The sequence below is a fragment of the Theropithecus gelada genome, chromosome 3 (genome assembly GCF_003255815.1).
Source record: "Theropithecus gelada isolate Dixy chromosome 3, Tgel_1.0, whole genome shotgun sequence".
NCBI classification, from domain to species: Eukaryota; Metazoa; Chordata; class Mammalia; order Primates; family Cercopithecidae; genus Theropithecus; species Theropithecus gelada.
This window is the reverse complement of record NC_037670.1, coordinates 77,929,049-77,944,641: the sequence shown is the minus strand read 5'-3', so window position 1 is coordinate 77,944,641 and position 15,593 is coordinate 77,929,049. Positions and strand designations below refer to the sequence as shown.

At 35.1% G+C, this 15,593-nt stretch overlaps 1 protein-coding gene across 1 annotated transcript in view; it reads right to left on the bottom strand.

Moving 5' to 3' along the window:
• Positions 1-15,593, bottom strand: part of DPY19L1 (dpy-19 like C-mannosyltransferase 1) — a 123,489-nt gene that overhangs the window by 26,902 nt on the left and 80,994 nt on the right. The window contains exons 12-18 of the mRNA XM_025381067.1: positions 13,643-13,702; positions 13,034-13,114; positions 8,095-8,196; positions 5,903-5,974; positions 3,937-3,986; positions 885-909; positions 51-170 (exon numbers count right to left, since the gene is read on the bottom strand). Coding sequence (XP_025236852.1) covers positions 51-170; positions 885-909; positions 3,937-3,986; positions 5,903-5,974; positions 8,095-8,196; positions 13,034-13,114; positions 13,643-13,702 — 510 coding nt within the window. The remainder of the gene's footprint in view (positions 1-50; positions 171-884; positions 910-3,936; positions 3,987-5,902; positions 5,975-8,094; positions 8,197-13,033; positions 13,115-13,642; positions 13,703-15,593) is intronic.

Here is a 15,593-nt window from a genome sequence, read left to right as displayed (position 1 = left end):
AATAAAGGCTAAAATTATTACAGTAGCTATACTCCAACATAACATGTTACCTGTCTTGAGCAGATCAGTGATGCCATAACACACATGTGTGGTGTCAAGAAGAGTTTTAGTCTCATAATTAAAATACCAAGGGCTATATATGCTAACAATTGCAAAGCATGATAAACCAGCTGAAAGAAAGAAGAAAATATTTTTTACTCCTACTGTTAGTGAAGTTTAAGAATACTAAGCTGGCAATATGTAGAAAGGAGTATGTTCTCCTTAGTAACAAAAAGTACTACTACTTAGGTTTCTGAAATTTCTAAAGCAATTCTTAAAATTCACTTTCAAACTGTTCCATTTTAGTGGAAGGCTAAAATTATCAAGTCATTAAGGCAAGTGCTTCTGTGATTCTCAGAGTCAAACCTGTGGTTAATAAAGCCCACATTTTTGAATCTACCTGGATGCTACCATCAGACCAAGAAAAGACAGTGGTAAAAGAAATGACTGCTGCCTCAAGATCTGAGGGCTCCATTTTGGAACTGCCCTCAAAACCAGGCTGGACCACTAGGAGATGGGAGCAGTAACTAATCACATCTCTGAGGACTCAGGCAAGATGAGCAGAGAGGAAAGTGATTTCCAATTGTGCAACAGACATCTCATATGTATGTCTAAATGGGCTCCAGAAATCAACTGTCAGAGCAGAACAAATGAGTTTCCTAGTTAATTTTAACAAATGAATGGTCAGTGAATCTGCATGTAGCATTCTCATAAAAACACATACCAGGTTATTTTCAAGATGATTGCTGACAATTCCCAACAAAGTTAGAAACTAGAACTAGAAAGGAAAGTCCAAATGCATGCAACTTTAAGATAGTAAAATTATAGTGATATTAAGTCTTTACCTCTCCATGATCAAACTGGTGTTTTCTGGAACAGAAAAAAATATATTGCTATCAACTCATTATTGAAGCACTTACTTCATATATTTGCATTTTCATCTTGTAAATAGGAGTTTTACAACTTCTATAACATTCTCTCAGGACACATAGAGGCAAATCAAAATAACTAAAAGTCACATGCCAAAACTAGTGCTATATTCTTTTAAGAAAGTTAATGAAGAAGGACAATGTTGTATTATATCCTAACTATGTGATTAGATGGGTATTTATTAGGACAACAAAGGCACACTGTGGTGTCCCAGCTCCCTCACTGGTGATACCCCAGCAGAGCATGGAATGAAAAAAATCTTCGAGATTTTCACTAGGCAACCAAGCACAGATGACAAATAAATGATTATATGTGTAAATCTGAGTTCAAGGGAGAAGTCTGGTCAGAGACGGGAATGTGTGAGTTGACAACACACACCTTCTCTTTCTTAAGCACTGATACGTTCCCAAGACCCAGAGTAATACCTGGCACTTAGAGCTCAACATTTTTAATGAATGAACAAGTGTATCAATAAACTGTTAATCCAGGTAGCATATAATCTAATTTGAGAATCTGGCCTCAAAAAGACTGATATATTAGCAAACTCAGGACACATAAGGGGGTAGTGAAGGAGATGAAACAGTTCTTTCTTTATTCTTTTTTCACACCTAGTAAAAACTATCAGTTACCATTTGTTGAGTACTTACAATGTTAATATGCTTAGTACATTCCATTAACTCTAATCCTACAACCATTTATTACCCCAATTTACAGCCAAGGAAAGGGAATCACAGAGCTACTAAGTAGCAGCCAGGACTGTATTCTGACTGACTTCAGAACCAACATACTTTTTACTACATCATGCTGCCTCTATCCCACTTTACTTCCTGGATCTTTGAGTAAAGAGAATATTGGCATTCACGTCTTTCATAGTTAAGATTTATGTCCTACTCTTCCCCTTTTTACACGGGCTTTGGTAGTTATGCAAAATAAAATGTCAACATGCCACTCCTCTTCCAAAAAAGAGCTCTGATGCTATTTGAACTGAAAACCCCATGAAACTCAATGGTTCCCTATAATTGTTTCCACGGGTGAGTTATTATTCTTGAAGGGACAGTTTTGTTTCTGTGAAAAGTTCTACCGTCCTCTTCCAGAGTTGCATACTAGAGCTGAAATTTCGTAGCTTCTTCCTCAGCTCTTCAAAAATAATTGCACCTCAAATGAAGAAAAATTTTGGCATTGTAAACCAGAACCTTTTCTTTCCCCCTTAGTCCTCCACTCAAATGTTACAGGTATAAACAAAGGCATAGTTACAGCAAATTGTTTCTAAATGAGAACAAGGATTCTCTCAGGAGTATGTGCAATAATTTATCATTATGTTGGCAGAGACTTGGAGGTGAGGGAATAATATAAGGGTGTGTATATTCAAATTATAAAATATAGGGTCATGCCTATAATCCCAGAACTTTGGGAAGCTAAGACAGGCAGGTCACGAGGTCAGGAGTTCAAGACCAGCCTGGCCAATATGGTGAAATCCCGTCTCTACTAAAAATACAAAAATTAGTCAGGCGTGGTGGTGGTCACCTAGCTATTCAGGAGGCTGAGGCAGATGAATCGCCTGAACCCGGGAGGCGGAGGTTGCAATGAGCCGAGATTGTGCCACTGCACTCCCCTAGCCGGTGCAACACAGAGAGGCTCTGTCTCAAAAAAAAATATATATATACACACACACACACACACACACATATATAGATACATACATTGAACAATCCTTGTCCCCCAAAAATCCCACAAAAAAATAAAAGCAGAGTTAAAACTACCTTCACTCGATCCTCCAATCCCACACTCTTAATAATTACAGGATTTATCTTTCCAGATCACTTCTATGCACAAACACACAAAAATCTCCAAATTTTAAACAGAAGTATAATTATCCTACACACACACACACACACACACAGGCAATTTTTAAAATTCAATAATGTATACTGGACCTATTTCCATAAAGATGGCCTAACATTCCACTCTATGATTGGATCACAGGAGATATTTTGGATGTTTCCATTTCTCACATTACACACAGTACTACCAAAGGCATAGCTCCCCATCATCTCTGTATTTCTGTGAGCATCTCTAGAGGGTATACTTGCACTGGTGGAACTGCAGGGCTGAAGGGCAGGCCCACTACATGTTTTACTGTGTACTGCCAAACTTCCCTCCCATCCACTACCTCCCACTCTTGCAAGCACTGGATATACTATTAATTTTTAGAAATATGAGAAGTGAAAAGGTCTTCGCTTTAGCCTGAATGTCTTTACCATAGGATCAAGACTACCTTTTCACGTTCATTAGTCATATGTAAATACTCACTCATTCAACTACTATTTTTTACTATCTTGCAGGCACTGTATATAAACTGTTGAACAAAAATGGTCGCTCCCTTCAGGAGACACAGGTCACACATCAACATTTAAGTACAAAGGGTGATAAATGGTAAGAGAGTAAGATAAAGGGTGTGATGGAGGAAAATACCAAGCATGCTATAGGCCTCTCTAACTCTTAGATTATAAACATACTCTCTTGGTTAATTTTGGGGTTTTATTTTTTTCCTATACCTAATTCTCTGCTTCATCTGAAATTTATTTTCTGTGAAAAGTGAGAAGTATGAATCCAGTTTTCTATTTCCCTGTTCATTTCCCAAAAGGCAGTCCACTGGTCCTAAAACCACTCACATAATAATTTACTTTCCCTGCTGAACTGAAGTACAAAACTGTGTCCTTCGAGTGTAGATTATGTGCAGGGCTACTGTCAGATTGTACTGGATGACATCTGAAGGGTGAATAAGTGATGTGCTGTGTTCTACACAGATAGGAAATAAGAAGAAACGCCAAGAAGGGAATGGACCACAAAAAAATACGTATTATCAAATATTAGGTACACAACATGTAAGTATAAAATTAATACACTGTAAATATCTATTTAATAAATGAACAGAGGAGGTAATAAAATTCTTAATAGCATATTTACCTTACATGTGTCTGTTGTTTAGCTAAGACACCCCACATATCACTAATAACCTGTAAACAGATTTTGAAACACTTTAGAAAGGCTGTGTTGGGAAAAACAATATTTTAACCAAAGTATCTTTTAAACTGTAAAACTTCTAATGAAAATATAAGTATAGAGATAAGAGATAACTCAGAAAATAATAATCACAACAACATAATCTTATATTTGTGTAGTATCTGGTCAAAGCTAATATTCAACAGCCCTGTTGGGTAGATGATATCATCCTCATTTTGTAAATGAGCAACAAGCTCAGATGGATTAAATGATCACCCTGTAGGCAGACAACTACTAAGAAGCACTGCAGTCTTGAAACCAGATCTTCTGGCTTCAAATTCACATTCAGTGCTGCTTCCACCATGCCAATGTTGTTGGCAACACCTCTCCTTAACAGTACACACAGAAAACTGGAGAGTTGGCTCAAAGGTTGATAATCACTGCTAGAAGCATTCAAAACACAGTCACTGTGCTTTCATACTTAGCAATAACAGGAGGTCGTCTAATCTAAAATCCTATCTCCAGTAAAACATTCTCTACGACACTGCTGACAGGTTGTAATCCAGCCCTTAGAAGAACCACTCAGCTGCTGCTTGAATCTATAACACTTCCCTTAACTGTCGAGATCAGTTCTGGTCATAAGTCCTACCACCTGGAATTGGCCATGATTCTAAGGAGCCAGATTGTGTGTAACCTTATTTTCAAGGGGCAGGCTTTTAACACATTTCAAAATAATTATCCGCTTTCCATCTGAATCTTTTCTTCTTTAAATGAAACAGCCTAGCTAATGGTTTTCATCATCTCTCACCACTCAGGATCCTGTCTTTTGCATATGTTCTGGATGGCCAATGCTTAGTATTTTTTGAGTACCCACTAGGTGCACATCCACATAAAGTGTATAAAAGTGCAAAGCACACACAAAGCCTAGCGCACAGCAGGAACTATTAACTGATTAGAGATGAAAAGTGCTGTTGGAGTACACAGCTGAATACCAGATGTAGCCCTATGACAGGGAAGGTGCAGAGCCCGAGTCTCACTCTTCCCTAGATTTTAAGTGGACATGATGTGAGGCTCCTAACAACATCTTTGATCTTTCAGTTCCATATGTTAAAATGGGGATAACATTTGTCTACCCGACAGGGCTGTCGAATAACCAATTTAAATACTCATGTGAAAATGTTCCATACAAAGCAGAGTACAAATACATAATATGAACAATTGTTATCATACAGAATAGTCTACAAATAAATGAAATTGTGTTAACACAGAAATCACTGGCTACAGATCAGGAAACTTTTAAGGTCTGTCACCTCTTTTTCCATCACAGATTAACTTCTACTCATTCTCTTAAGACACATTTGGTTACAGAGTGCACAATTCTTGAAAGAAAAAAAGAGAGGGAAAATCACACTTCCATTGACCTTATTTATATCTGGGCTTAGAATTTTATTATCAAAGCCAAGTTGGGGACCTAAACATTTTATCTAGTTCATCAACACATTGCAAATACTCTGTTTTTTTCTTTCTGATTAATAATAAACACAGGAGTTACTGTACACTGCACAAATCACTTAGAAAGGTATATATTAAATATTTTAGGGAAATATTACATTAAAGGTAGAAGCCAGTAATAATTTACACACGCAAGTTGTATCTGGGTCAGTATGGTCTCTGTTCATGTCTTCCAAAATACATGACTATCTAAACTTGAGCCATCCTTTTCCGATGTCTGTTTTATGCTAGCAGATAGAATATTTTGAAGATATATAAATGTCTATCAAAAACTATCATTAAGAAAACATAGAACATGTTAGAGTAAGCCCATAAAAAACACTGTATCATATTAATATGTGGCCAAGTATATGCAAGTACTATGTAAAAACAAGAAAATACTCTATTATAAGAAAGAGCTCTTAAGTGATAGACATACCTTTCTAACAATAGCAATAAACACTACAAGAACAACCGGAAGCAATAATGTCTTTGTGTATCTCAGTGGAGTCTGAAATTCAAAGAGATGTTTTGTTGAAGGAAATATTTTAACCAAACAAAATTTCATTTCAAATAATGAAATAGGTAAATTTCTGAAAGTAGAGAAATATGAACATTCACCAATCTACCCACTGCCTGCCATCATAAAAAGGAAGGTGCATTTCCACAGAAATGAACTGCCCCAAAATGCTGAGTTGAAACACTAAAAATACGGTACCTAAACCCCTGTAAGTGTGACATGTGACTGAAGAGATTACTGTTCACTTTTTGCATGCTACTTATCTAACTAGAGAGACCACCTTAATAGTCATCTAAGGTATGTAAAGTTCCTTTAAATGGAATAAGCTTTTCCTGTATATTTTGTGGGGGATAAAAATATAATTCTTGAAACACACGCACACACACACTCTCTCTTTCTCTCTCATGCATAAACAAAATAATGATCGACGTTTGAGGGGAGCAAAAGACTTTTACATTTTCTTTAGTAGCAGAAAAAAATAGAAATAAGTTTAATAACAAAGCCCTACACATTGTGATCCTGTGCACCTCTCAGTTATCTCTCCACCCAAAAATCCACTGTTAAACTGTTGCTCTTTTACACTTTTTTTACTTTTATGTGTGTTAATTATGGGTTAATAAGACTATATCATTTTGTTTACTCCATTATATATCTTAAGCATCTTTCCATGTCAGTATGATATCATGTTAGGAAATAGCATGTTATGGGTATTGTATGGGTGTACCACACAATACACTGTATGGGTGTACTATAATTGGAACATATGTTCCCTGAACTGACACTACTCTGTCTCTACAGCACAGTCCCGATGAATTCAGATACATACAGTGATGCGGAATGGCATGCTGGAAAGAGCTTTGCTATTTTCTTCAAATTAGCTGAAGTCATGCTATGCCTCAATAAATTATTTCTTTCATCACATAACTTATGTTTAATACTCTCAGGTTGTAGCAGTATGTATGATGTTCTCAATAACGTTAAAGAACTTCCACCACATCCTAATTCTCTAATATTTGAAGGAGTCTTGATCCCCTATGAACATGCATTTCAATGTCTTGCAAGATATGCTTCATTTGTTTGTTTCAGCGGGTTTAACACTAAAACTCATACATCTTTGTCAGTCATTGTGTGTCAAAACCATTTGCCGGAACACAATAAATGAAGACTGACAGGCCACTGGAGTAAAGAGTACCTCTGCAGAACACACTCAACTCCGAACGGCTGGTAGGTAAAAGTTTCCTGTGTGGTGCCCTGGCATCCACTGGTCTGGAACTCTGGACACTGGGCTAACACAGTGGGTTCATGAGGGAAACTAACATGTCAATAGAGTATTGTTGGCCAGTTTCATATACACACACACCACTCTGAAGGAGTGACACAGATAATATAATTAATCAGTACCACATTGATGGTGTTAAAAAGGCACATATATATATGTCTGTTGAACTAAACCAGCTCATAAAGTATTGCAAATTAATATTTTATTTATTTGAATATTTATATATTTAAAATATCAAAGTACTTTCCTATGTATTATCTCATTTTGTCTTCACATTATCTGTTTATGGCATGCTACTAGAAACTAGTAAACTATAACACGAGGAATGAGAGTTGCTTGTTCAAGAACATCAAGCAAAATTGCAGGCTTCTGTCTCACAATCCACTAAACTACTCTCTGCTTTCCTTCTAAATCTCTGAATACAGTTTTAGAAAGAAAAATGCTGTTGGAATGAAAAGCCTGGACTTGATGTTTCAAAACAAATATCTATTTAAATAACCACAAAATGAGTGGAAATGTAAGAGTTTGAGAGCCTGACTAAATTAATGCTATCACAGAAAAATGGCAACTTGAAATGCCTCTGTGTTTACTCACCTAGAAAACCACTGCTCGTCTGAATGTGTTATTTCTAAATTATCAAAATGAGTAAAGGCCATATATTCCAGGGAGCTGCACTAATGTAAATAGAAAAATCTTCCTCTAAGCTGCCAGATTTTCCTTTTCCATCAAACTGAGATAACAGCACATAAAGAGTCTGATATAAGAGGAGCACCCTTTATGAAAAATGTATGGACCAAAACCTTAGGAAACAGAACTAGAAATCACATCTTACCTCTTTTTCCATAAAGTCAAACTCCGCTGCACAGGTATACAATAAAGTATCAAAATCCTTATAACTGAAGAATTTTGACGTTAATAAGTTGCCAATATGAGCCTGGTAAGAAATAAAGTTACCATTACATTAAGCCATACACTGCAATAATATATTTTAATTTCAATAGTATCTGAAAATAGTTTTCATTACATTACGCAGTCCACTGTTCCCATACCAAGGTTGCTTTTGTTAAAGGAAATGCTATACCCTCCACCTTCACAGTTCCCTTCTTTTGCTGAATAGTGATAGCTCCAACGACACCCTACCTTCCACACTCATCAACATCCCAAAGGCTTTTTCCTTTGGGTTTTCCCAGTTTACTGTGCTAAACCTGGTGTAACAGGCTACACAGTATCTCCCTTGCTGGAGCCTACCAGCAGCTCTGGGCTTGAGAACACATACAGACATCTCTTAATCATAAAAGCACAATGGGCTATGGGGTAAAGAAAAGGAAATACTAATTCTGAAAAGGAGATTGAAAAGGGTACTTGAGTGAAGTAGAAATCGGCAGGCATTGGAATAAAAGGTACTTTTTGACTGATAATCACCTCCCACATAATTATTCACATGTTATCAAGCATTCTCACTCACACTGCCACATTACCTCCCACAAAAAGCCATGTGAGGAAGGTGGAATTATTTTCACTTTATAAACAAGAAAACTAGGGCACAAAGACAGAATACATTTGCCAAATGTTCAAGTTCACTATAGTCTACAAAAGCAATGACCAAAGAAAAGAGGAGAAATTATATCTAGGACAAACCATGACTAAATTCTATATGATATCTACATGAAGCAGAAGGAACAGGGTAAGAGTAGGAACTAGATGGTGGCAGGTATGTGATGAAGCATTTCAAAATACTGTGTCTTCTTGGGAGAAGAAATGTATGCTGATAAGTTTAAGAAATCAATAGGAAGAATATACGGCACCTAAAATAGCAGAAAAAAAACAAATCCCAAACAAAATAAAAGAAATAAGTCCTAGTATTATAAAAATTAGCATATATGTAAAGAGCATAAATTCACTAATTAAGGGGCAGATGCTCAAATTGGACTTAAGGGGAAAAAATCTAATATTATGTTGTCACCAAAAGAAATATTTATAAGTATGCTGAAAGGTTGAAAATAGAAGAATGGAAGAAGATATACCATGCAAGTTTAAAACAAATCTGTTAGCAATTATAATGTCTCACAAAACTGAATTCAAGCAAAAAATACATGAAAAGAGACAAATATATTATTATAATATAATATTACATATTATATTAAAAAGCAAGATTATACATATTGCCAACAAAAAAGCAAGATTATACATATTGCCAACATATCTGCAGTTAAAAATATAGATGCAAAGTACACAGAATAAGAACTGACAAAAACTAAAGGAAGAAATAGAAAAGTTGACAGTGTTCACTGAAAATGTTAAACACTGCCTCCTTGAATAAAAAAGTTGACAAAAGTTAACATAAAAGGTGAATACAATCAACTAGCTCACAAACAGAGAATATAAACTTCACAAAGAGAATACACATTATCCTTGAACACAAGTGAAATATTTTTGAATATTCACAAACCATGCAACAATAAATTCCAAATATATACATATATTTGATTATAAATGCAATAAAACTAGAAAATAACTAAAAATTGCTTTAAATTTTTTTATTAGAAATTAAATATCATAAAACTTTTAAAAAAATCACAAATAGCCAATGTATAAGATATATAAAGAAGTACTATGCACTTACAAGAAAATTTTAGCTTTAAAAGCATTGATCAGAAAATAAGAGAGGTGAAAACAACAGAGCTAAGCATTTCCCTTGGCCATCAGAAGAGAGGAAACAAAAAGATCTAAGAATAAGGACAGGAACTGGTGACAAAGAGAAACACAACAAAACCAAAGAGGACTGAAAAAAGGTGTAACTTTAAAAATATTAAAACAACAGACCTCTAGAGCAAGTCCAATGAAGGAAATAAAAGATGCAAACAAAAAGCAAAATGAAAAAGGGAGAAATAACTATGGACTCAACATAATTAAAATAAGAAGAATAGGCTACACAATTTGCTAATAAATTGTAAAAGCTAGGTAAAATGGATACATTTCTGGAACCCCATAAAACACCAACAAAAATAAATAGAAAACTTGAATAGAACAAAAAGCATTCAAGTATCTGAAAGAGAAATCAAGTATTTTCCCTCCCAAAAAGCCCTAGACTGAGATGGTTAACATAGATGAATTATTAAACTTTCAAAAAAAAACTTTCCCAAGTTGACAGAAAGTAGGAAAGAAAAAACAAACAAACAAAAAAAAACAAAAAACAAAAACCACAACAGCTCTTAATGGGAGGCCAATATTAATTCCAAATCCAAATAAGCAGAAGCCAACCAAAGAACAAAAAGATCACTTCCCATATATGCATATACACAAAAATTCCAATAAGAATTTTAACTGACTAAACTCAAAAAGCATTATCCATTTGATGACATATAGAAAATAGGCAAAATTCCTCTAAGGACATAAACTACCAAAGTTCACTCCAGATGAACTGGAGAGCTTCCTAATGAAACTGAATTTGTAGTAAAAAACCTACACAAAAAGAAAGCTCCAGGCTGTGAGGGCTTCACTGTCAAATTCTACTAAACATTTAAGGAAGAGATAATACCAATTCTACACAAAAATCTCTCTGAAAACAGGAGACAGAACACTTGCAAATAATTTTAGGAGATGACATTTCCCTGAAGCCAAAACCAGACAAAATCATTACAAGAAAAGAAAACTAAAACGAATATTCCTCATGAATAACAGACGAATATCCTTAAAAATATTAGCCAACCAAATCCAGCAATATAGAAAAGAAATACTACATTTGAGCAGGTGAGGTTTACCCCAGGATATAAGCTGCATCAACACTCGTATATCAAAAAATGCGTTGACTTCCAAATACCACAGAGTGAAGAAACTAGTATTTCCCATTCTCCAAAACAACTTTAAAATTGGACAAAATTATAAAAAAAAAAAAAAAAAAAAAACACTCGTATCGGGTTCTAGAGATTAATCAAAAGAAAGCAACGACGTGGGAAGCATTCATTCATAAAAAACTGAGAAACTCTGGGTAAAAACAGTGGGAGTCTGCGGCATTTTTACTTAGGTTGCTCCCATCCACCTAGGTACCACCCTCATCTCCCCCATACTGTTAGTGCAACAGTTCTTTTGAAGGGGGCAGGACGGAGTGTGGCTGGTCATAAAAAGAACTTTCACTACTGGAGCAGGCTGACCCGATTTGGGGCGGACAGCTAAAAGCCTACGCTCAGAGGCACTGTCAGTAAAAGTAGAGAACTCAGTAGGAAATGAAAGGCTGGGTAGCCTTGCCACTCTCTTCCTTTAACCAATGTCAAAGTTAAGAACTTATGAGCCAATGCCCTTGATCAACGTTACATATTTCTAAAAAGACTAAAGTTACAACTAAGTTATTTCTAATTTGCAAATAACATAGTTTTCAGCAGCTTTTTCTTGGCCCTGGCATAATTTTAGGCTATGACAGAAAATGACAATAATTGCTTTAACCTGAATTAATACCTTAACTGGTTCATTTTCCCCCAGTGAGGTAAAGAGATTCCATAAATGCAGGACTAGGGTTATTTTACTTGTCTTCCTGCTTGCGCTCTGCATACTGGCTGACTCACCCACCTTTCAGCTCTCATCCTCAGATGACTTCCAGGATCCTTCCCTAATGCTCCTCCTGTGTATTCTTGCAGCACTCTGTACTTAATTTTTTATCATAGCCTTTATTACGCTGTATTATAACTGCTAGAAATTGTTCCTATTTTCTGAATTTTCTGCTAGACCATACCTTACTCAGTTTTGTATCTCTAGGATACTTTCCATTGTCAGGCACACAGGAGGTACTAAATGAATGAATGAATGAATGAATGAATACATTTTCAACTATAGTTTTAAAGTTTTAAAAATTTTTCCACAGATTGTAGACCACCCATTTAATGGTCCATGTGCTTTCAATCTTTTAAGCAAAAACAACCCTTGCTCTTATGAAAACCTATATGAAAGAGATTAAGGTTAAACTGCCCTGGGTAAGAGAGGCTAGGAGATGGGGGAGTACACAGCTCTCAGGGAAGAGTCCTGGGAAGTCCTAGGACTTCACATAACCCAGTTTCAAAACCATAACATTAATCTAGTACAGAAAGAAGAAAATCACCAATAAAAATATATTATAGGAAAAAAAGTAGTTTATTTTTTCCATATTGGTTCTTGTGCTGCTTTTTTAAATTAAATCTTTGACAGCCTCCTCACTTAGGATGTGCTGATTAGAGCACCAAAATAAAATAGGCAAAGCAATTATGGACAGGGAGAATCCTTAAATTTATAAGACAGACTTCTCCATTTTACCTTCCCTTCAACCCCAATACCAAAAACAAACAAAAATCTTCTCTAAATAAGACTAACTTGGATTAAATTATCTATAAAGGCTTATAAAAGCCTTTTACAAGTAATGACTTGAAAACTGGGGAGAAAAAAGAATGAGACTATAATACGATCTCCAGTTAAGGCTCTGAAGATGGTGTCTTTACCAGTTAAAAATAAGCTAGAGAAAAATGTCTGTATAGACCTTAAAATTCGATCTTTAATCTCTAGAGTTTTCCTGCTTTAAAATTTTAGTGACATAGAAGGACCAATACAATAAGAGATTGTTTTAAGAAACTAATTTTGGAGAATGAAAATCTATATACAATTACATTTACTTTCTATTATATTGAATAGATAAAATAATAGGTGAACAGACTTCATCCTAGAATTTCATTTTAATAGTAATACTTGAATAACTCAATTTATTCTTAGCCTATTCAAGTCTTTCAAGTTTAAGCAAAAAATGCACTTACGTCATCTGCAATACCAAAAATTTTAGATGTCAAGTATTTAAGTATGACAGTTCCAAATAACCAAAAACATCCTTGAATAACCTAAAAAAAGAAAATAAAAATAACTTTGATGCTTCATATTCCATAGACATAGGCTAGGAAGAAAAAAATAAATGCTTTAATCATACATGAAATATATATTGCTGTCTACAAGACAAAATGCTAAAAAATGCATCTCAATATAAAATCAAGTATGTTGTTCAAAATCAAGGGGCAATAACTAAAAATAAAAATATAATCATACAATCTTATCAAAATTAATATATTTTATAGAAGATTTATACAACCACTGCAGTTAAATTCCCTTTAACAGATTTTCATACATGCACTGTTTCTCAGATAAAACATGAGTAATAAATAAAACTGGAATTTTTAAACTACATACCCAGGATTAACTTTAACTTGTTTCATAAAAAGGGCAATTTGGTACATTAAAATTGAGCCCTAATACACTATGAAACTGTTGGATCCCCTGAATTACATAGATCATTTTCTTAAAAGTAAAACATAAAACCAATGATATATTTTAGAGAAGAAAAAACATAAGCATTAAAATAGATTGATTCTTACCCATAAACTAAGTTCAGATACATTTATTTTTAGGAAATGTGGTTTCATTGCCAGAATACCCTGAGTAGAGAAAATAACATAGTATACACAGTTAATACTTATAGACATAAATTCAAGTACCAAAAAATTCTTCTAAATAATACAGATTCTCAAGTATATAAAATGTAGCACATGGTCATCTTTCCACATACCATCCACACGCTCATTTCTATAGTCAGTGACTTCAAGGTACAGCCCTATTATCCAAAGTCAATTAGGTGAGTGCATGACTTTTTAAAGTTGAAAAAAGAATCACCATATGTAAATGTCTATGACTGATTTGACATATCTGATTTATTTCTGAGCCACGAGATATATAATATTTTCAGAATTTTGGACAGCAGTCATACAGGGATAAGATTTTCCTTTAGCTAAAAATTACTGACTCTTAGGGTAAACAACAAATGAAATTTTAATGGATCAACTAAATACTTCTCTGAAGTATTTTTCAGGTGGTAATGCTCCCAAACTGTATTACCCTTGGGGAGCTAAAACTACTTCAAACATGGCAAAAATATGATTAGAGATCCAGACATAAATACTTGAAACCAAATTAAATCTTTTTGGAAGTTTCTAAATACCTAAGAATACAAAATGTGATACAATTTAGGTTTCAAAGTGATTAATTATAAATATATACAAATGTGTGTTTATAGTTAAATATGCACAAACATGCTGTATTCCCTGTTATCATTTAATACACCAAAATATATGGAATACACATAAATATACTTAATTCACACCTAAGATGCACCTCAGTGCATCTAGCAGCATACCTGACATATAGAACTGAAATGTCCTATAAAATGTACTTAAATTAGATTTTATTTATATGTAATATTCGATTCAATGGTTTCCCTGTCCATAGTACCAAGATTCATGTACTTTATCCTGGGTGATAGCAGTACATGACAAAGTACATATGTAAAACACACAACTGAGTACTTTGTCACCTTTCCTAATAATAAACAGAGTACACAGAACCGAAGAACTATACTTATTAATCCCAAAGTTATGATTTTTCTTGTTGTTGTTGAAAATACAGCATCATGCTAATTGCTAATTTCTGTAGCTAAGTATACTCAAGGCACAACCTGAAAAGGGTGGTGGCCCTGACTGGGAAGAGGCATATTTTTGAGAAATGCATTTTTTTTTCTTGAGATACAGTCTCACTCTGTCGCCCATGCTGGAGGGCAGTGGCGCGATCTCGGCTCACTGCAAGCTCTGCCTCCTGGGTTCACGCCATTCTCCTGCCTCAGCTTCCCAAGTAGCTGGGACTACAGGCGCCCGCCACCACACCCGGCTAATTTCGTGTATTTTTAGTAGAGATGGGGTTTCACCTTGTTAGCCAGGATGGTCTCGATCTCCTGACCTTATGATCTGCCCGCCTCAGCCTCCCAAAGTGCTGGGATTACAGGAATGAACCACTGCACTCGGTCAAGAAATGGGCTTTTAAATAAATATTATTTGTAAAATAAATGAAAACGGAGGTTTCAAATGTAATGGGTTCTAGAAATTAAGAAACCCCAAATGATCTAAGTAACTTAATTACTCAGGAAGTAGAATATATTCCAATTATGACAGTGCAATACGCTTTTAAAGTCATTGGGAAACTAAAGCACATGCACTTTAAACATAAGGAATAATAAGTTTGCAAAACATTTTAATGGAAACCCACCAAAAAAAAGGCAGTCTGTAAATTTCAGAAGACTTTTAGACTTACAAAGTCAACCTGCCAGCTGGGCACGGTGGCTCACACCTAATCCCAGCACTTTGGGAGGCCGAGGTGGGCAGATCAACTGAGGTCGGGAGTTCGAGACCAGCCTGACCAACATGGAGAAACCCTGTCTCTACTAAAAATACAAAATTAGCCGAGCATGGTGGCATATGCCTGTAATCCCAGCCACTCGGA